The sequence below is a fragment of the Salvelinus fontinalis genome, chromosome 3 (assembly GCF_029448725.1).
Source record: "Salvelinus fontinalis isolate EN_2023a chromosome 3, ASM2944872v1, whole genome shotgun sequence".
NCBI classification, from domain to species: domain Eukaryota; kingdom Metazoa; phylum Chordata; class Actinopteri; order Salmoniformes; family Salmonidae; genus Salvelinus; species Salvelinus fontinalis.
Window position 1 is genome coordinate 22247734 of NC_074667.1, and position 21611 is coordinate 22269344.

Sequence of the window (21611 nt, forward strand, 5' to 3'; positions counted from 1 at the left end):
TTTCCAGCAATATCGCCCGTCTGTCTTTGTGGTGCGTGCGTTTGTATATCACTTTGTGTGTAGCCAGTTACTCATGCTCATATTCACAGAGTGTGCAATTTAGGTAAAGGTAAAAGAAAGTGCAAAAATCGAAAATGCATATAAAGGGTACACCTGGTGGTCATCGTAATGTAGTACATTTCTTTCTCCATCCATATTACCATGAATGCATCTTCCATATGCCCTGTTTATCTATGGGAAAAATTTATGGGAAAATAAATTTGTTTCCTCACCTGTTTGGGTGTTATTTCAAAAAACAAACTTGATAACTTGGGTCATTTTAAGATGTCAGACTTGAAAATACCTTCAGGCCTTTTGTCACAGTGAGTCACTACCCAAACCAAACACATCTGGTTTCAAGTGGTCATGGACTTCATGTGATCTTCTTCTGCTGTCTAGTGAACCAACTGGGTATCATACAGGAATTGTACTTAAAGGTAGCGACTTCAGTTTTCTTCTCATATGTGTATCATTCCTGTAAGACGAAAAAGGAAGGCATGGCACATTGCACAAGCCCTGCGCTTTTAAAATGACCATGTTTCTAATGGAATTTGCAGATGTTTTGAGCTCCAGCATTAACTAAAAGATATGACTTTTTTTTTTATTATTTTTTTTTAATCCTTTTGGAACAGTAATCGGTGACATCTTTTATTTCAAACCTACAGTAGTCTTTCAAATCTCTTATTACCCAACATGGGGACAATTTGAACATTTAGCTTTTCTTTGCCTGTTGTTGCTCTGGCTTTGTAATAGTCACTTTGTTTCCTGTATCAGGACCCCACAGTTCTTACCTTTCTAACAGTGCTAAGCATGTGTTTGTAGGACTTATAGTTTTGGCATCAAAATGTATTTCATGAAGATAGTGTACAATATAGGTGTCACTTAGAAAATGCTACCAGAGCGTATCAGAGTTCAACAGTTAACTGCAAAGTAGGCTTACTTGACAGAACTGTATCATGATTATTTGTATCAATCTGGGATTGGTTTTTTTGGACTCTGTCATGACATGTGTAGTAGCAGTACAGAAAAATCGCTAGCCAAACACATTCCTCTCCTAGATGTGCAATTGAAGTGGAATTACACTTAAAAATCTAAATGTATTCATTTTTTCCCAGACTTCAAACATTTTCTTTTGATGTGATATAAGCATTGACATTGACTCAGAACACCCCGTTTTGTCATTTCTCTTCTGAAAGTGAAAAACAAAAACAAATCAAAAACCAGAATTCGGGAAAATACGAAACCCCCTTTCGAGTTGTTAATGAACCATTATTCTACCAGGTATATTGACAGAAAACACATCTCTTGTACACCGAGGAAGAGTTGTTGGTGGTAAGAGAAAAAGAGAATGTACCTATTTGAAAGCTAGAAAGAAATGAGTAGCTCGCAATTGATTTAGTTTTGCTTTAAGCCGCTCTAGAAAAGGTTGGAGACCCCTGCTATAGTATGACCCTATAGTTTTTAAACCTATAGTTGTTGATCCTATACAGTAGTTTGCTTCTATATAGCATGTAGTTGCTAAACTCTTCCAGAACATGCTTGACTGTAGTCTAGGGGGGATTGACGGTGATACTGGAATTGTCTAGTGCTGTTCCTCTTGCGGCCAAAAGGCAAATAAAGCCAAGTCTCTTGACTCATACAAAGATGGAAGTAGAAGGAGCCTCTAGCTCTGCCTCAATTATTGAAGATAGTGGTTCACTTATTATCAAAGGAAGCCTATCCCACCACAGTGGGGTAGAACTAAAAGAATAGAAGAACTGAAGAGCCAGAGTTGGTGTTGTGCTACTGTTTTGTGCCTACAGCAGCCTATAAAGGCCTTTTGTCGTTGTCGTTGTTGATAAATGTAATTAAGCGGGCACGGATAATAACCCATTCCATGGGCCCCTAGCCGCTATCACTTTTTCTGGGTTTCCTGTAAGCCCAGGTAAGCCTGTGCGTTGATCCGTGCCTGCAATTAAGGTTTTGTATATTCGGCCTCTGAATAGGATTATTTGCCTCCCAGCTAGCAAATGCGCATGACAGAAAACAATAACATTTCCCTCTCGTTAGGATTTGCGTTGTATCAATGTGGTAATTCGTGGTAATTCATGCCCCATCTCCCAGGACATCACAGTGTGTTCAATGCCGGTCCTTTGTCTCAATTACAAAGAACTGCCCCATGTTTGTCTGTGGTCTGCCATGTAAATGAGGGCTATCCAATTTTTGGGCGAGTCTATCGCTCCTCATGGCGCTAAATCTAATTTTGCCATCATTTCCAAGCTTATCCTACTGTGCGGTAATTTTATTTGATACCACTGAAGCCAGGCTCTGCATTCAATTTTACATCGCCAGAGATGGGATTTATAGTAAGCGAGTAAGGGGGAATTGCGATTAAAAGTGATGTATCAAGAGAGATGGATGATTCATTAAAGTGGGAGAGTAGGGAGGGAGATAATAATAAAAGTGAGAAAGGCTCTGGAGTTAATAGATACTGTAGAAAGCTTATTGTTTGATGGTGGGGAGCTCTGTTATCTGCCATTTTGGTAGATTTTGATAATGTGGTTGCTAAAGCTTTCTTGGTCTTCAGGAGAGCCCCTCTACTTTCCCTCATGATACACATTAGCCCCTAGCTTTCAGTTCTTTTGCTAAATACTTTTGAACGATATCTTACATTTTCATAGGACCAAGCCAAGCCCTTAGAAAAAATAAACTTCCTAGAACCAAAAGGGTTCTCCTAGAGGGACAGAAAAATAATCATTTATGAACCCTTTTGTTAAAACCTCAGGACCCCAGCAAATCTGCATCTTTTTCACTACTTCTGCATTTTTTCACTACCTTTGCATGTCCAGCCATTATCTTTAGCATCACAATGAAGTGTTTTACCATTTTCTTTTCACGTCAACCGAGGCTACAAGTAAAACACAAAACCATTTATCATGAACAGTTGCATTCAGATCTGCCAAGCAAAGACCTGATAAAAATGAATTTAGTACAGAAATGGTTTGCTCAGTGGGAAATGAAATGAATATCCAACAAGTCAGTGATAACTTTGTGAGTTTGGAATTCGTGACAGCAACTATGTGAGCTTATTTCAGTATTATAGACACTATGTCCTGGAATTTCCAATAATCTATGTAGAAGCTCCTTACCTACTAACTACTCTTGTGTGGCTTGTGAGTGTCATAGAACAAAACAGATTACATGTAATGTACGTATATGTGAGAGTCTACAGATGTTTTTGTGAGAAGACCCTGCCCTGGAACCCATCGGGATCAAGCTCAGCCCTCATTTATCAGACAGACTAATGGTTGGTATCTATGCAGATGCATAAGAAATAGACTAATTCAATGGTACAGACGTCTGTAGCTCAAACACACAATGTAAAAGGGTTAGAAGTCCAAAGTGCACCGGGGATTCGGTGGGACTCAAGGAGTTTATAAGTGAAGGCATTCATTGTAACGTTAACACATCTTTCTCTTTATACGTGACTGTGTTTGACAATGTCATTTTGACAGACTCATTTTGACAACTCAATCTTTCTCACCATTTTACACTACCTAATGTTGAAGTCGGAAGTTTACATACACTTAGGTTGAAGTCATTAAAACTCGTTTTTCAACCACTCCACAAATTTCTTGTTAACAAACTATAGTTTTGGCAAGTCGGTTAGGACATCTACTTTGTGTATGACACAAGTAATTTTTCCAACGATTATTTCACTTATAATGATAATGTATCACAATTCCAGTGGGCCAGAAGTTTACATACACTAAGTTGACTGTGCCTTTAAACAGCTTGGAAAATTCCAGAAAATGATGTCATGGCTTTAGAAGCTTCTGATAGGATAATTGACATAATTTGAGTCAATTGGAGGTATACCTGTGGATGTATTTCAAGGTCTACCTTCAAACTCAGTGCCTCTTTGCTTGACATCATGGGAAAATCAAAAGAAATTAGCCAACACCTCAGAAAAAACTTGTTGACCTCCACAAGTCTGGTTCATCCTTGGGAGAAATTTCCAAAAGCCTGAAGGTACCACGTTCATCTGTACAAACAATGGTACGCACGTATAAACACCATGGGACCACGCAGCTGTCATACCGCTCAGGAAGGAGACCCGTTCTGTCTCCTAGAGATGAACATACTTTGGTGCGAAAATTGCAAATCAATCCCAGAACAACAGCAAATGACCTTGTGAAGATGCTGGAGGAAACAGGTACAAAAGTATCTATATCCACAGTAAAACGAGTCCTATATCGCCACTCAGCAAGGAAGAAGCCACTGCTCCAAAACCGCCATAAAATGCCAGACTATGGTTTGCAACTGTACATGGGAACAAAAATCTTACTTTTTGGGGAAATGTCCTCTGGCCTGATGAAACAAAAATAGAACTGTTTGGCCATAATGGCCATCGTTATGTTTGGAGGAAAAAGGGGGAGGCTTGCAAGCCAAAGAAGACAATCCCAACCGTGAAGCATGGGGGTGGCAGCATCATGTTGTGGGGGTGCTTTGCTGCAGGAGAGACTGGTGCACTTCACAAAATAGATTGCATCATGATTAAGGAAAATTATGTGGATATATTGAAGCAACATCTCAAGACATCAGTCAGGAAGTTAAAGCTTGGTCGCAAATGGGTCTGCCAAATGCACAATGACCCCAAGCATACTTCCAAAGTTGTGGCAAAATGGCTTAAGGACAACAAAGTCAAGGTATTGGAGTAGCCATCACAAAGCCCTGACCTCAATCCCATTGAACATTTGTGGGCAGAACTGAAAAAGTGTGTGCGAGCAAGGAGGCCTACAAACCTGACTCAGTTACACCAGCTCTGTCAGGAGGAATGGGCCTAAATTCACCCAACTTATTGTGGGAAGCTAGTTGAAGGCTACACGAAACATTTGACCCAAGTTAAACAATTTAAAGGCAATGCTACCAAATACTAATTGAGTGTATGTAAACTTTTGACCCACTGGGAATGTGATGAAAGAAATAAAAGCTGAAATAAATCATTCCTCTCTACTATTATTCTGACATTCCACATTATTAAAATAAAGTGGTGATCCTATCTGACCTAAGACAGGGAATGTTTACTATGATTCAATGTCAGGAATTGTGAAAAATTGAGTTTAAATATATTTGGCTACGGTGTATGTAAACCTCCGACTTCAACTGTATATCCTCCCTGGACCTAGTGGGTCCATAGGGCTTTGCAATATCCTATTAGGACTACAATTGGCTCTCTGACCTGAATCTCATCCAAGGGCCTTGTCACTCACTGAACATGGCAGTCATTTCTCCTCGGAACCCAATTTAGTAGAGGTGTATGTCTTGAAGCGTGCAGGGAATTGCCTACTTATCAGCACTATGTACACCATCAATAAAATCAACTATCAAAGTACCCGATTTAGCTGCCCGTGAAATGGCTTTCGTATTTAATTTAGACTATACCGTGGAGTCCCGGAGGACCTCATCTTGTTAATTACGGTCAAGTCAAACGTTTGGCTCCTGTGTCTTATTGAAGAGCTCCTTCAAAAGGGCAAATCTATCCAAAGGACCCAGGTGTTGGCAAGTTCACTGTTTCTATTTAGCGCGAGGTAGAGCACCATCTTCCAAGGTTTAACTTCTAAAAAACACTTTGACAGGAATGAGTGGGTGCAGAGAGAAAGGGAGGGAGAGAGAGGTCCGGCGGAGAAGAAGAAAACAGAACATTCTATATTATGTTCAGCTTAACAGCAAGTGGATTTCCTTTTGTCAAACATGAACAAAAGCCCTTTCAAAGGAACTCGGCATGTTGGCACTTAAGAGAACTCCATGGGGATGATGAGGTAGCCTTGAGGAAAAAAGTGGCAAATTTTCCCCGTGGGTGGAGGAGGGGGGTGGGGGTCAAGGGCGACTTCAGTCCATACAGTCGATCCTCTTTTGGAATTCATTACCATTCACTCCATCTCCATATATTTGTCTTTGTCATTCTTGACTCATCCTTCGTATCCATATACACGCTGCTTATTTATTAAACATGATGTTTATCTGTTCTGTGTGGGTTATGTATCAAATCAAATTGTATTAATCACATGCGCCAAATGCAACAGTGATTATCCATAATGGCGCCGGAGGGTATGGCTGCTGTCTTATCGGCTCTTAACCAACCATGCTACTTGTTTTGTACATAATGTTGCTGCTACCATCTCTTATGACCGAACATAGCTTCTGGACATCAGAACTGCGATTACTCAACTCAGATTAGACGTAGAGTTTTTCTTCAATGAATCGGACGGGAGGGATATACTACAGACACCTGACCCGGCACAGATCCCCATCATTCGCTGGAGAAGGAAACAGAGATTTCACGGGAAAAAGATCAGGGTGCCTTGTGAGGATCAGGCGACGATTGGCTAATCTGCCTTTGCCTTCCGTCCTGCTAGCTAACGTTCAATCGCTGGGAAAATAAATGGGATGAACTGAAAGCACGTATATCTTACCAACGGGACATTCAAACCTGTAATATCTTATGTTTCACCGAGTTGTGGCTGAATGACAACATTAAGAAACATACAGCTGGCGGGTTATACACTCTATCAGCAGGATAGAACAGCAGCCTCTGGTAAGACACGGGGCGAGGGCCTATGCATATATGTAAACAACAGCTGGTGCACGATATCTAGGCTCGAGGCTTTGCTCGCCTGAGGTAGAGTATCTCATGATACACTGTAGACCACACTATCTACCTAGAGAGTTTTCATCTGTATTTTTCGTAGCTGTCTACATACCACCACAGACCAATGCTGGTACTAAAACCGCACTCAATGAGCTGTATACTGCCATAGGCAAACAGGAAAATGCTCATCCAGAGACAGCGTTCCAAGTTGCCTGGAACTTCAATGCAGGGAAACTTAAATCAGTTTCACCTAATTTCTATCAGAATGTTAAATGTGCAACCAGAGGGAAAACAGTTCTAGACCACCTTTACTCCACACACAGAGACGCGTACAAATCTCTCCCTCACCCTCCATTTGGCAAATCTGAGCATAATTTTATCCTCCTGATTCCTGCTTACAAGCAGAAATTAAAGCAGGAAGCACCAGTGACTCGGTCTATAAAAAAGTGGTCAGATGAAGCAGATGCTAAACTACAGGACTGTTTTGCTAGCAAAGACTAGAATATGTTCCGGGATTCCGGGATGGCATTGAGGAGTACACCGCATCAGTCACTGGCTTTATCAATAAGTGTATCGAGGACTTCGTCCCCACAGTGACTATACGCACATACCCCAACCTGAAGTCATGGATTACAGGCAACATTCACACTGAGTTAAAGGGTAGAGCTGCCACTTTCAAGGAGCGGGACTCTAACCCGGAAGCTGATAAGAAATCCTGCTATGCCCGCCGACGAACCATCAAACAGGCAGAGCGTCAATACAGGACTAAGATCGAATTGTACTACTCCGGTTACGATGCTTGTCGGATGTGGCAGGGCTTGCAAACTATTACAAACTACAAAGGGAAGCAGAGCCGAGATCTACACAGTGACACGAGCCTACCAGACGAGCTAAATAACTTCTATGCTTGCTTCGAGGCAAGTAACACTGAAACTTGCATGAGGGCATCAGCTGTTCCGGACGACTGTGTGATCACGCTCTGAACAGCGGATGTGAGTAAGACCTTTAAACAGGTCAACATTCATAAGGCGGCTCGGCCAGACAAATTACCAGGACGTGTACTCCGAGCATGCGCTGACCAACTGGCAAGTGTCTCCACTGACATTTTCAATCTCTCCCTGTCTGACTCTGTAATACTAACATGTTTCAAGCAGACCACCATAGTCCCTGTGCCCAAGAACACTAAGGTAACCTGCCTAAATGACTACCGACCCGTAGCACTCACGTCTGTAGCCATGAAATGCTTTGAAAGGCTGGTCATGGCTCACATCAACACCATTGTCCCAGAAACCCTAGACCCAATCCAATTTGCATACCGCACAAACAGATCCACAGATGATGCAATCTCTATTGCACTCCACACTGCCCTTTCACACCTGGACAAAAAAGAACACCTATGTGAGAATGCTATTCATTGAATACAGCTCAACATTCAACACCATAGTGCCCTCAAAGCTCATCACTAAGCTAAGGACCCTGGGACTAAACACCTCCCTCTGCAACGGGATTCTGGACTTCCTGATGGGCCGCCCCCAGGTGGTAAGGATAGGTAACAACACATCCGCCACGCTGATCCTCAACACGGGGGCCCCTCAGGGGTGCATAGTCCGTCCCGTCCTCTACTCCCTGTTCACTCATGACTGCGCGGCCAGGCACTACTCCAACACCATCATGAAGTTTGCTGATGATACAACAGTGGTAGGCCTGATCACCGACAACAATGAGGCAGCCTATAGGGAGAAGGTCAGAGACCTGACCATGTGGTGCAAGGACAACAACCTCACCCTCAACGTAATCAAGACAAAGGAGATGATTGTGGACTACAGGAAAAGGAGGACCGAGCACGCCCCCATTCTCATCGACAGGGCTGTAGTGGAGCAGGTTGAAAGCTTTAAGTCCCTTGGCGTCAACAATACCCACAAACTAACATGGTCCAAGCACACCAAGACACTTGTGAAGAGGGCATGACAAAACCTATTTTCCCTCAGGAGACTGAAAACATTTGAGATGGGTTTTACAGCTGCACCATCAAGAGCATCCTGACGGGTTGCATCACTGCCGAGTATGGCAACTGCTCGGCCTCTGACCGCAAGGCACTACAGAGGGTAGTGCGAACGGCCCAGTACATCACCAGGGCCAAGCTTCCTGCAATCTTGGACCTCTATACCAGGCGGTGTCAGAGGAAGGCCCTAAAAATTGTCAAAGACTCCATAGACTGTTCTCTCTGCTACCGCACGGTAAGCGGTATCGGAGCGCCAAGTCTAGGTCCAAGAGGCTTCTAAACAGCTTCTATGGCTACCCAGACTATTTGCATTGCCCCCCCCCCCTTCTACATTGCTGCTACTCTCTGTTATTATCTATGCATAGTCACTTTAATTAACTTCAATTACCTTGACACCGGTGCCCCCGTATATTGACTCTGTACCGGTACCCCCTGTGTATATCCCCGCTATTGTTATTTACTGCTGCTCTCAATTATTTGCTATTCTTATCTCTTACTTTTTTAAAGGTATTTTCTTAAAACGGAATGGTTGGTTAAGGGCTTTTAAGTAAGCATTTCACTGTAATGAAATTTGATTTGATTTGAAATGCTTACTCACGAGCCCTTAACAAACAATGCAGAGTTGTTATAAAGTAAGTAAGACAAATTAGCTAAACTAAAGGAAAAATAATAACACAATAAAATAACGAGGCTATATACAAGGGGTTCCGTTACCGAGTGTAACGGTTCTCGTCCTCTTCGTCTGAGGAGTAGCAAGGATCGGACCAATACGCAGCGTGGTAAGTGTCCACTTTAATTTATTAAAACTGAACACTGAAAAATACAAAATAACAAAGTGATTAATACCGAAAACTGAAACAGTCCTGAAATGTGAAACAACAGGAAACAATCACCCACAACACACTATGAAAAACAGGCTACCTAAATATGGCTCCCAATCAGAGACAACGACTGACACCTGCCTCTGATTGAGAACCATACTAGGCCCAACACATAGAAATCTAACAACAGAACAAAACATAGAAAAACAACATAGAATGCCCACCCCAACTCACGCCCTGACCAAACTAAAATAAAGACATAGAAAAGGAACTAAGGTCAGAACGTGACACCGAGTCAATGTGCAGGTGTACACTTTAGTCGAGGTAATTGAGGTAATATGTACATTTAGGGAGGGGTAAAGTGACTATGCGTAGATCATAAACAGAGAGTAGCAGCTGGGTATGTGAAGAGTGTAAAATAGTGTGTGTGTGTGTGTGCGGCGTCAATGTGCATGTGTGTGGTTTGTGTCCGTGTGTTTGTTTGTGTGTTGGAGTGTAATAAATAACATAGTTTCGTATTCATGCACAGCTGTCAAGAGTAACACATCTCGACATTTGATTTCACTGTATGACAGAGGTTGGAACCAAAATAATAAAGAACCATTATTTGTATTGTTCCGTTCCACTGTTTTGACCAACAAAATAAAGTTCAGAACCCGTTCACCCCCCAAAAAGATCTGATTTATATCGTTCCTTTCTGTTCCTGATTTATTTATTTTTTATTTACATTTACTCAACATTAAATTACTTCACCAATGGATAGAGCAGCTTGCTATGAAGCGGGCGAGCTATGTATTGTACATGCATTGGACAGTCAAGTGTAGTGTATGGTGCGACATGCGACTGAAATTTTGCAGGTGATGAGAGCGCTAGGCATCTTGTTTTTATGACATGCATTATCTGAATTAGGCCCACAGATCTATACCTACTGAGGAGCTGATTCTATGAACTAACTTTGAACCCTTGATCATGACTCTCAGTTCCATTACATTACACATAATGCCGCCTCGAGGTTTCCCTGAGCTAGCTAACAAGCTTGTGTGTGCAGAGCGGCTCCAGAATTAAAATAAAAACGGGTGTTACCTTTTTGTAGTTAATAAATCCACTTTGAAACGTGATAACGATAGTATCCTTGAAAAGTTCGGCCATTGTTCTCTAATAAAAAAAAATCTCTCTCCCTAATTTCTCAATCACGCCTGTAAGGTCAGTAGCTACAGTAGACTATGCATGCAGTAGACCGTGTTTCTACATCTGCATTGCTTGCTGTTTGGAGTTTTAAGCTGGGATTCTGTATAGCACTTTGTGACATCAGCTAATGTAAAAATGGCTTTATAAACACATTTGATTGATTGATTTGACTATGCACTGTTTTTTGTGGGACATGAAAAAAATGCCCGGAATGTAAAATAATGTTATTAACCAGTTCCCATGTTTTTCAAATAACGGTTCTGTTCCAGAACAGTGTTGTGACGTGACTATCATTACCTCTCTTGGGTTCGTGAGACGTTAGCGTCCCACCTCTTCAACAGCCAGTGAAACTGCTGGGCGCCAAATTCAAATACAGAAATATTATTATATTTATAAAAATTCAGAAAACAAAACATATTTTACATAGGTTTAAAGATTAACCTCTTGTGAATCCAACCACGGTGTCAGATTTGAAAAATGCTTTACGGCGAAAGCATACCTTACGATTATTTGAGAACATAGCCCAGCAGACAAATCATTACAAACAGTAACCAGCCAAGTAGAAGAGTTACACAAGTCAGAAATAGAGATAAAATTCATCCCTTACCTTTGATGATCTTCATATGGTTGCACTCAGCAGACATTCATTTACTCAATAACTGTTCCTTTTGTTCGATAAAGTCTCTTTATATCCAAAAACCTCTGTTTTGTTTGCACGTTTTTTTCAGTAATCCACAGGCTCAAACGCAGTCAAAACAGGCAGACAAAAAATCCAAATTGTATCCGTAAAGTTCATAGAAACATGTCAAACGATGTTTATATTCAATCCTCAGGTTGTTTTTAGCCTAAATAATTGGCAATATTTCAACCGGAAAGGCACTCTCTCGGTGGCGCGCATGAAAAAGCTCTGTGACACTTTAGGGTCCACTAATTCAGATTGCTCTTACTTCCTCATATTTCAGAATACAAGCCTGAAACAATTTCTGAAGACTGTTGACATCTAGTGGAAGGCATAGGAACTGCAATTTGAGTCCTAAATCAATGGATACTGTAATGGCATTGAATAGAAAACTACAAAACCAAAAGAAAAACTACTTCCCTAATGGATCTTTTTCATGTTTTCGCCTGCCAAATCAGTTCTGTTATACTCATAGACACTATTTTAACAGTTTTGGAAACATTAGAGTGCTACAGTTATATGCATATCATATATTCTGGGCCCGAGAAGCAGGCAGTTTAATTTGGGCATGCTTTTCATCCAAAATTGCGAATGCTGCCCCCTACCCTAGAGAAGTTAATCTGATGACTGTTATTTATCGAATCAAACTAATTATGTCGAATTGTTAATGATTAAATTAATCATGTAACAATTAACTCATTAGGAATTTGGGGCACCAAGGGAAAGGCTGTTTAACGAGTTACTATCTCCTGACTTAAACACTAAAGATATAATAATGACCGAGTCTACTCGCTCCTGAACCGCGAGAGACAGAAATAGTACTGCGTTTTGGCCAGCGAGTCTATTTATCAGAATACTTAAATCGGCCGGCCCATATGTATGTTCTGGCTTGAGGTATTCAGTAATTCACCCTTACACACTGACTTCATCAGAGAAACTGTCACGTGTGCTCCCTCTCCGGCCTCTAGGTCACCAGGCTGCTCGTTATGGCGCACAACTGTCACCATCATTACGCACGCCTGTGCGTCGTTAGACTCACCTGGACTCCATCACTTCCTTGATTACCTGCCTTATATATCACTCCCTTTGGTTCCTTCCCCAGGCGTCATTGTTTCTGTTTCTGTTTCATGTATGTGCGTTGTTCGAGGTTCTTTGTTTGGATTATGTTCTGTTTATTTTATTAAATCACTCACTCCCTGAACTTGCTTCCCAACTCTCAGCGCACATTGTTACAGAAACAACACCGGAGGCAACAATAGTATCTTGTTCAAATTGACACAGAAGCACCTGAACAACAAATCTTGCTACGGCTCTAATGGTGTCTAACATAATCTGCTCCTCAATTCATATAGACTGAATTCAACATCAAGGCCTCATTCTATCTTAGATTCCTCGCACGGGGCTCCAATATGTCGTGACGTGACTATCATTAATCTGTTGACTGTTATTTATCGAGTCAAACTAATTATGTTTAATTGTTACTCGATTAAGTTATACAGATATCTCTTACATCAATAACAGTAAATTATTAATTATTACCTCATCAGTCTCATTCTGAATGTTGCATAATCCGTGGATCTGCAAGAACCCTAGCCCTTTAGAATATTTACTGCTACACAAATTGATTTAATCATTTATTTTTTAACTAACTAAATAATTACACAGAATACCCATACACACTTACATGAGATAAAGGTCCCTAGTGGACTGACACGATTACACAATGGAAAGGGGGGTGGATAAAGAGAGGGAGAGACAAAGAAAGTCAACTTATCGTACATACATTTGGAAGCTACGCTCACGGAAATAAGAATACTTAGCACCCTAACCACTACTCATTCGGATGAGAAATGCAACATATATTTACACGTAGATCTGTTTCTCTGTCGTCTCTCTGTTGAAACCAATCGATCCGTCTATGGTAGTGGCACGATGTAAGGCTCTGGTTGTCCACTAGAGGTCACAATGTCCTTCTTGGTTGTAGCGCTTCTCTGATCTAGGACAGTTCGTTAGAATAGATATTTCAGGTGTACTAATGGTTGTATCAGAGGGGATTGTCTTCCTTCCCCCTTGTGTCTTTAGTCAAAGTTCTTGGACCGCTTTTTCATACATAGCTGCAGACTGTGAATGTTCTGGTCTAGTCTTTACCTTCTTCACTCGTGTTGAGAGTTTCAAAGCTTCTAACCATTTCGTAATGTTCAGCTCGCGCTGTACATCAGCTGGTCTGTAGAGTTTAAACCATTTTCAGCCGTGTAGCCATAGCTCCACACTGTCTGGTCTCAGTACAAAGTTTGTAACCATTTCAACTTGTGAACCACTGCCTCATGTCTTTTTGGTCTTGCACACCATCCATCTGCTTGGTCTCTAGTTGATTATTCAGGGTTCAACTTTCGACCACTTTACACGCCAGAAGCAACCCGGCATGTCTTGGTCTGGTTTTCATAGGTTCCAACCATTTCGTAACGTTCAGCTCATGCTGTCTATCACGCTGGTCTTTTAAGCACTCTGGCTAAAGGGGGCGTTCCATCATACTGGCACGAACTCTGAGCTCACTGGGGCGTGGCTACTGACTGCCACAAGTTTAGATGAAGAACTATTCTCATTTAGAAGGCTAAAATCACATTGCTATCTTCACAAACGTATTCTCATATTTAATCATATCATTTTTTACAGCATTTAGATGTAAACCTGATACATAGCACGCATACACATTCAAAGTTACTGTTACCTTGATATACCATCCTTAATGACATCGCAAAATAATAAACAATGTGACATGATTATTATTTAAGTCCCCACCAACCATTTCCCACATTCTTATGTTAGAAATATTGTTCCATTATCCACTTTTGGATGTTAGAGTTTTTGGCGGCAAAAATCTCTCTGTAACACAGGGATGTTTACCTTCCCATACTAGGGAGCCAGAGGGAGAGTTTCTGCTAATTATTTATGACCGGATGTTAAGTCATAAAACCGGCCCAAGAGGGTTCGGAGGGGGGGGGGGGGGGGGGGGGGGGGCTGATCTGGCACCTTTGTTCCTCACCAAGGAGAGAGAGTCATGACAGCAGTATAGATCACTTCCGTTGTCTGTTCTGGTTCTGTTCCTTGAAAATGTTCATTTTCCGTTTATTTTGTTCTGTTCCCTATCCCAAACCCTGGTTGAGGCTGCCTGTACTGAATGATGAAGTGCATTAATATATGTTTATGGTTTAACTTATGAGGAAGGACATTAATGCTGCAATACAGTGCATTTGGAAAGTATTCAGACCACTTAACTTTTTCCACATTTTGTTACGTTACAGCATTATTCTAAAATTGATTAAATATTTTTTCACTCATAAATCTACACACAATACCCATAATGACAAAGCTAAAAGTTTATTTTGCAAATTTATATATAACAAATATATGTATAAAATCATATTTACATAAGTATTCAGAGGCTTTACTCAGTACTTTGTTGAAGCACCCTTGGCAGTGATTAAAGCCTCAAGTCTTCTTGGGTATGACGCTACAAGCTTGGCACACCTGTTTCTCCCATTCTTCTCCTCTCAAGCTCTGCCAGGTTGGATGGGGAGCGTCGCTGCACAAGTATTCTCAGGTCTTTTCAGAGGTGTTCAATTGGGTTCAAGTCCGGGCTATGGCTGGGCCACTCAAGGACATTCAGAGACTTGTTCCAAAGCCACTCCTGCATTCTTGGCTGTGTGCTTGGCGTCGTTGTCCTGTTGAAAGGTGAACCTTCACCCCAGTCTGAGGTCCTGAGTGCTCTGGAGCAGGTTTTCATCAAGGATCTCTCTGTATTTTGCTCAATTCATCTTTCCCTCGATCCTGACTAGTCTCCCAATCCCTGCCGCTGAAAAACATCCCCACAGTATTATGCTGCCACCCCCATGCTTCACTGTAGGGTTTGGTGCCAGGTTTCCTCCAGACGTGATGCTTGGCTTTCAGGTCAAAGATCTTGGTTTCATCAGACCAGAGCATATTGTTTCTCAAGGTCTGAGTCCTTTAGGTGCCTTTGGGAAACTCCTTCCATTTAAGAATGATGGAGGCCACTGTGTTCTTGGGGACCTTCAATGCTGCAGACATTTTTGGGTACTCTTCCCCAGATCTGTGCCTCGACAAAATCCTGTATCTGAGCTCTACGGAGAATGGCTTGATTGTTGCTCTGACATGCACTGTCAACTGTGGGACCTTATATAGACAGGTGTGTGCCTTTGTTGTAGAAACGTCTCAAGGATGATCAATGGAAACAGGATGCGCCTGACCTCAATTTCGAGTCTCATAGAAAACGATCTGAATAATTGTGCAAATAAGGACTTTCTGTTTAAAAAATAAATAAATGTACAAACATTTCTAAATTTGAGGGATTTAAAAAAATATATATTTTAGAATAAGGCTAATACGTAAAAAAAAAATAGAAAAAAAGTGAAGCAGTCTGAATACTTTCAAATTCACATGGAAATGTTAGTTATAGATCTGTCATTCTCATTGAAAGAAAGTCTAAGAAGTGGTAGATATGTTCTATGTGCGCTATTTCTATGCTTCCCATTCTTAAGTTTTGGTTTTGTACACCAGCTTCAAACAGCTGAAAACAATATTTTTGGTTATAGAAATGCTGTATATTTCACAGCGGTTTAGACTGTACAATGCTTGTTTTGTAAACTGACATTTGGCGAATATTCAAATTTGTTTGTGGTTTAACTAACAGTCTGGAATTTTACCTGCTGTTTACTTTAGAACTCCACTATATGACCACATGCACATCTCATTCCAAAATCATGGGCATTAATATGGAGTTGGTCCTCTGTTTGCTGGTATAACAGCCTCCACTCTTCTGGGAAGGCTTTCCACTAGATGTTGGAACATTGCTGCGGGGACTTGCTTCCATTCAGCCACAAGAGCATTAGTGAGGTCGGGCACTGATGTTGGGCGATTAGGCCTGGGTCGCAGTCGGCAATCCAAATCATCCCATAGGTGTTTGATGGGGTTGAGGTCAAGGCTCCGACAAAACATTTCTATATGGATCTTGCTTTGTGCACGGGGGCATTGTCATGCCGGAACAGGAAAGGACCTTCCTCAAACTGTTGCTATGAAGTTGGAAGAACAGAATTGTCTAGAATGTCATTGTATGCTGTAGTGTTAAGATTTCCCTTCACTGGAACTAAGGGGCCTAGCTCGAACCATGAAAAACATCCCCAGACCATTATTCCTCCTCCACCAAAATGTACAATTGGCTCTATGCATTGGGGCAGATAGCGTTCTCCTGGCATCCGCGAAACAGAAATGTGTCTGCCAGATAGTGAAGCGTGATTCATCACTCCAGAGAACGCATTTCTACTGCTCCATAGTCCAATGGCGGTGAGCTTTACACCACTCCAACCGATGCTTGGCATTGCGCATGGTGATCTTATGCTTGTGTGCAGCTGCTCAGCCTTGGAAACCCATTTCATGAAGTTCCCGACAAATAGTTATTGTGCTGATGTTTCTTCCAGAGGCAATTAGGAACACGGTAGTGAGTGTTGCAACCAAGAACAGAAGATCTTTTACACGCTACGTGCTTTAGCACTCAGCGGTCCCGTTCTGTGAGCTTGTGTATAACAGCACTTACAGTTGACTGGGGCAGCTGTAGCAGGGCAGAAATTTGACAAACTGACTTGTTGGAAATGACAGTGCCACATTGAAAGTCACTGAGCTCTTCAGTAAGGCCATTCTACTGACAATGTTTTACCTATGGAGATTGCATGGCTGTGTGCTTGATTTTTTTTACACGTGTCAGCAACGGGTGTGGCTGAAATAGCCAAATCCAGTCATTTTAAGTGAGGTCCACATACTTTTGTATATATAGTTTAACTAGTTATTACTTCATCATTGATTTAAAATTAGTTTTGTGTTTCTCCCAAATTTACTGAAACAAGTATTTTTTTATTTAACTAGACAAGTCAGTTAAGAACAAATTCTTATTTACAGTGACGGCCTACAGGGGAACAGTGGGTTAACTGCCTTGTTCAAGGGCAGAAGGTCAGATTTTTACCTTGTCATCTCGGGGATCCAGCAACCTTTCGGTTCCTGGCCCAACACTCTAACCACTAGGCTACCTGCCTCGTTGTTTTTAGTCTCAAACCACCAATTGATAGCATCTTGTTTTCTAGTAAAAATAGTTTTAAAAAACCTACATCTACGGTGTCCATATTACGACAGTCTCACAAAGAGTTACGAGGAGTTTGTGTCAGCGTCACTGAGACTGACCACAACTCCTTATAAGACTAGCAGTAACTCTCGTTTGTCAATTACATAATTTTTAAAACATCATCACCACTGTTAGCTAATTTCAATGAAAATGAACTGCATATTTTAATAATAGCTTCATGTAATGAAAGTTTAGGTTTATTTTACAATACCTCGTTTTGTGCCTGCCAGTTGGCTGTAGGCTTCTCTGCTAGCAGTGTGCTAGCTAGCTGGCAAAAAAAGCCTTTTCGCTTCCCACATCTCCCCCATGTGAAAGAATCTGATTTATATAATTAAATAATATGCCCTGGCAAATATTCTTTACTTGCCAATGTAATTGACAACATTATCCCAGTTTATTATGCTGCTTGAATGTATTCGTTCCCATAGCAGCTAAATATGGAATGTACATATGCAAGTGTTTTAAGGTAACTTGGATTTTTGGTGGATTCAACCCATCATTAGGTGCTGATTTATTGTTCTTATTTCTTACAGGTACAATGTGGACACCAGAAGTTCAAACATTTCAAAACATGTAAGCACACTGGTGACTTCATACAATTAATATAAGCATACTTAGCTATGTGGCATGCAAATATGTATCTATTTACTTCATGAACTCTCAAGGGAGAATTAAAGCAGTTACATTTGGTTAGTCTTTGATTTGATTACTTATTGGTACATTTTTTCAAGGGGAGAATGTTGGAATAATGAACAAAAAAATGAAGAAATGTTTGTTTTTTGTCTCTGCAGATTTCCAACTAACAGATCTGTTTTTCTCTCTCAATTGCAAACCTTTGTGGATGAGCAGAAGGTTAGTCAACAAAATAACTGGGTAGCACTATCATTTATAGTTTTGAAATAACAGGGTAACGTCCGGCAAGTAATAGGAAACAACAGGAAAATAAGACAGCAACGACCAGGTAAGAACGCAGTAATAATCCTTTAATATTTAGTATGTAGATGCTAAATACTGATATAAAGTTATATGAATGTTCCTGGTTGTTATTGTCACGGCCGTCGTCGGAAGGAGACCAAGGTGCAGCGTTGTGAGCGTACATTTTCTTGTATTATTGTAAATGTCGCCAACATAACTGTCACGATCGTCTATGGGTGAGAGAGAGGACCAAGGCGCAGCGTGTGCAAAATACATCTCCTTTACAAAAACTACAAAAACACATACATTCCCCATGTCACACCCTGACCTAACTAAAAAAACATAAAGAAAACAAAGAATACTAAGGCCAGGGCGTGACAGTACCCCCCCCCCCCCCCCCCCCCCAAAGGTGCGGACTCCGCACAACCTGACATAGAAAGGGGAGGGTCCGGGGTGGGCCCCATCATGGCGGCGGCTCGGGTGCGGGACGTGGCCCCCACTCCACCATTGTCAATACCCGCTTTGGTAGCCTCCTCCAAACGGCCACCCTCCAAATTAACCCCACTGGATTAAGGGGCAGCCCCGGACTGAGGGGCAGCACCAGACTGAGGGGCAACACCGGACTGAGGGGCAACACCGGACTGAGGGGCAACACCGGACTGAGGGGCAACACCGGAATGAGGGGCAACACCGGACTGAGGGGCAGCTCCGGACTGAGGGGCAGCTCCGGACTGAGGGGCAGCTCCGGACTGAGGGGCAGCTCCGGACTGAGGGGCAGCTCCGGACTGAGGGGCGGATCCTGGCTGGCTGGCTCTGGCGGATCCTGGCTGGCTGGCTCTGGCGGATCCTGGCTGGCTGGCTCTGGCGGATCCTGGCTGGCTGGCTCTGGCGGATCCTGGCTGGCTGGATCCGGCGGATCCTGGCTGGCTGGCTCCGGCGGATCCTGGCTGGCTGGTTCCGGCGGATCCTGGCTGGCTGGCTCCGGCGGATCCTGGCTGGCGGACGGCTCCGGCTGATCCTGGCTGGTGGACGGCTCCGGCTGGTCATGGCTGGCGGACGGCTCCGGCTGGTCATGGCTGACGGACGGCTCTGGCTGATCCTGTCTGGCGGAAGGCTCTGGCTGATCCTGTCTGGCAGAAGGCTCTAGCGGCTCCTGTCTGGCGAACGGCTCTAGCGGCTCCTGGCAGACGGGCGGCTTTGCAGGCTCAGTACAGACGGGCGGCTTTGAAGGCTCAGTACAGACGGACCGTTCAGACGGCGTTGGGCAGACGGGCAGTTCAGGCGCCGTTGGGCAGACGGACAGTTCAGGCGCCGCTGGGCAGACGGGCAGTTCCGGCGCCGCTGGGCAGACGGCAGACTCTGGCCGGCTGAGACGCACTGTAGGCCTGGTGCGTGGTACCGGCACTGGTGGTACCGGGCTGAGGGAACGCACATCAGGGCGAGTACGGAGAGAAGGAACAGTGCGTACAGGGCTCTGGAGACGCACAGGAGGCTTGATGCGTGGTGCCGGAACTGGAGGCACTGGGCTGGAGACACGCACCACAGGGAGAGTGCGTGGAGGAGGAACAGGGCTCTGGAGACGCACTGGAAGCCTGGTGCGTGGTGTAGGCACTGGTGGTACTGGGCTGGAGCGGGGAGGTGGTGCCGGAAATACCGGACCGTGCAGGTGTACTGGCTCCCTTGAGCACTGAGCCTGCCCAACCTTACCTGGTTGTATGCTCCCCGTCGCCCGACCAGTGCGGGGAGGTGGAATAACCCGCACCGGGTTATGTTGGCGAACCGGGGACACCATGCGTAAGGCTGGTGCCATGTAAGCCGATCCGAGGAGACGCACTGGTGGCCAGATGCGTTGGGCCGGCTTCATGACATCCGGCTCAACGCTCAATCTAGCCCGGCCGATACGTGGAGCTGGAATGTACCGAACCGGGCTATGCACGTGTACAGGAGACACCATGCCCTCTACTGCGTAACACGGTGTCTGCCCGTACTCTCGCTCTCCACGGTAAGTACAGGGAGTATGCGCAGGTCTCCTACCTGACTTCGCCACACTCCCTTTTAGCCCTCCTCCCCCCCCCCCCCCAGACATTTTTGGGTTGTACTCTCGGGCTTCCAGCCTTGCTTCCGTGCTGCCTCCTCATATCGCCGCCTCTCTGCTTTCGCTGCCTCCAGCTCAGCTTTGGGGCGGCGTTATTCTCCTGGTTGAGTCCAAGGTCCCTTACCGTCCAATATTTCCTCCCATGTCCAGAAATCCTGTGTAGGTGGGTCCTGTTGCTGTTTCACACGCCGCTTGGTCTGATTCTGTTGGGTGATTCTGTCACGATCGTCTATGGGTGAGAGAGAGGACCAAGGCGCAGCGTGTGCAAAATACATCTCCTTTATTTAGAGAAGGGAAAACACGAAACAAACGTTCAACATAGACAATTACCCACAAAACCCCAATGCCTATGACTGCCTTAAATATGGCTCTCAATCAGAGACAATGAACCACAGCTGCCTCTAATTGAGAACCAATCTAGGCAGCCATAGACATAACTAGACAACTACACTAGACACTGCCCCATACACATACAACACCCCTAGACACTACAAAAACACATACATTCCCCATGTCACACCCTGACCTAACTAAAAAAACATAAAGAAAACAAAGAATACTAAGGCCAGGGCGTGACAATAACAAGAAACGAAGAAACAACCGTGAAACTTAACAGGGCTATTGTGCCACTAACAAAGATAACTACCCACAAACGCCAAAGGAAAAAAGGCTGCCTAAGTATGATTCCCAATCAGAGACAACGATAGACAGCTGTCCCTGATTGAGAACCATACCCGGCCAAAACATAGAAATACAGAACATAGAATGCCCACCCAAATCACACCCTGACCAAACCAAATAGAGACATAAAAAAGGCTCTCTAAGGTCAGGGCGTGACAGTTATGTAGAAAAAACATTTTGTTACTGAAGAGCTATCCATAATAGAGGCTAATAAGCAAAGTTAAGTATTTAAGTAAGTATTTAAGTAAATATTTAAGGCCATTTCCCTCTTCTTAACAGCACCATTTATACCATTGACTCTGAGATAAATGGCTCATAGATTACTGCACCTGTACATAGCCCATCTATAATTTAGCCCAAACAACTACCTCTT

General features: G+C 43.2%; 1 protein-coding gene across 1 annotated transcript in view; it reads left to right on the plus strand.

The window, feature by feature from the left end:
- LOC129841104 (copine-9-like) overlaps window positions 1-21611 on the plus strand; it is a 215800-nt gene that overhangs the window by 78640 nt on the left and 115549 nt on the right. The window contains exons 5-6 of the mRNA XM_055909215.1: window positions 18081-18120; window positions 18397-18399. Coding sequence (XP_055765190.1) covers window positions 18081-18120; window positions 18397-18399 — 43 coding nt within the window. The remainder of the gene's footprint in view (window positions 1-18080; window positions 18121-18396; window positions 18400-21611) is intronic.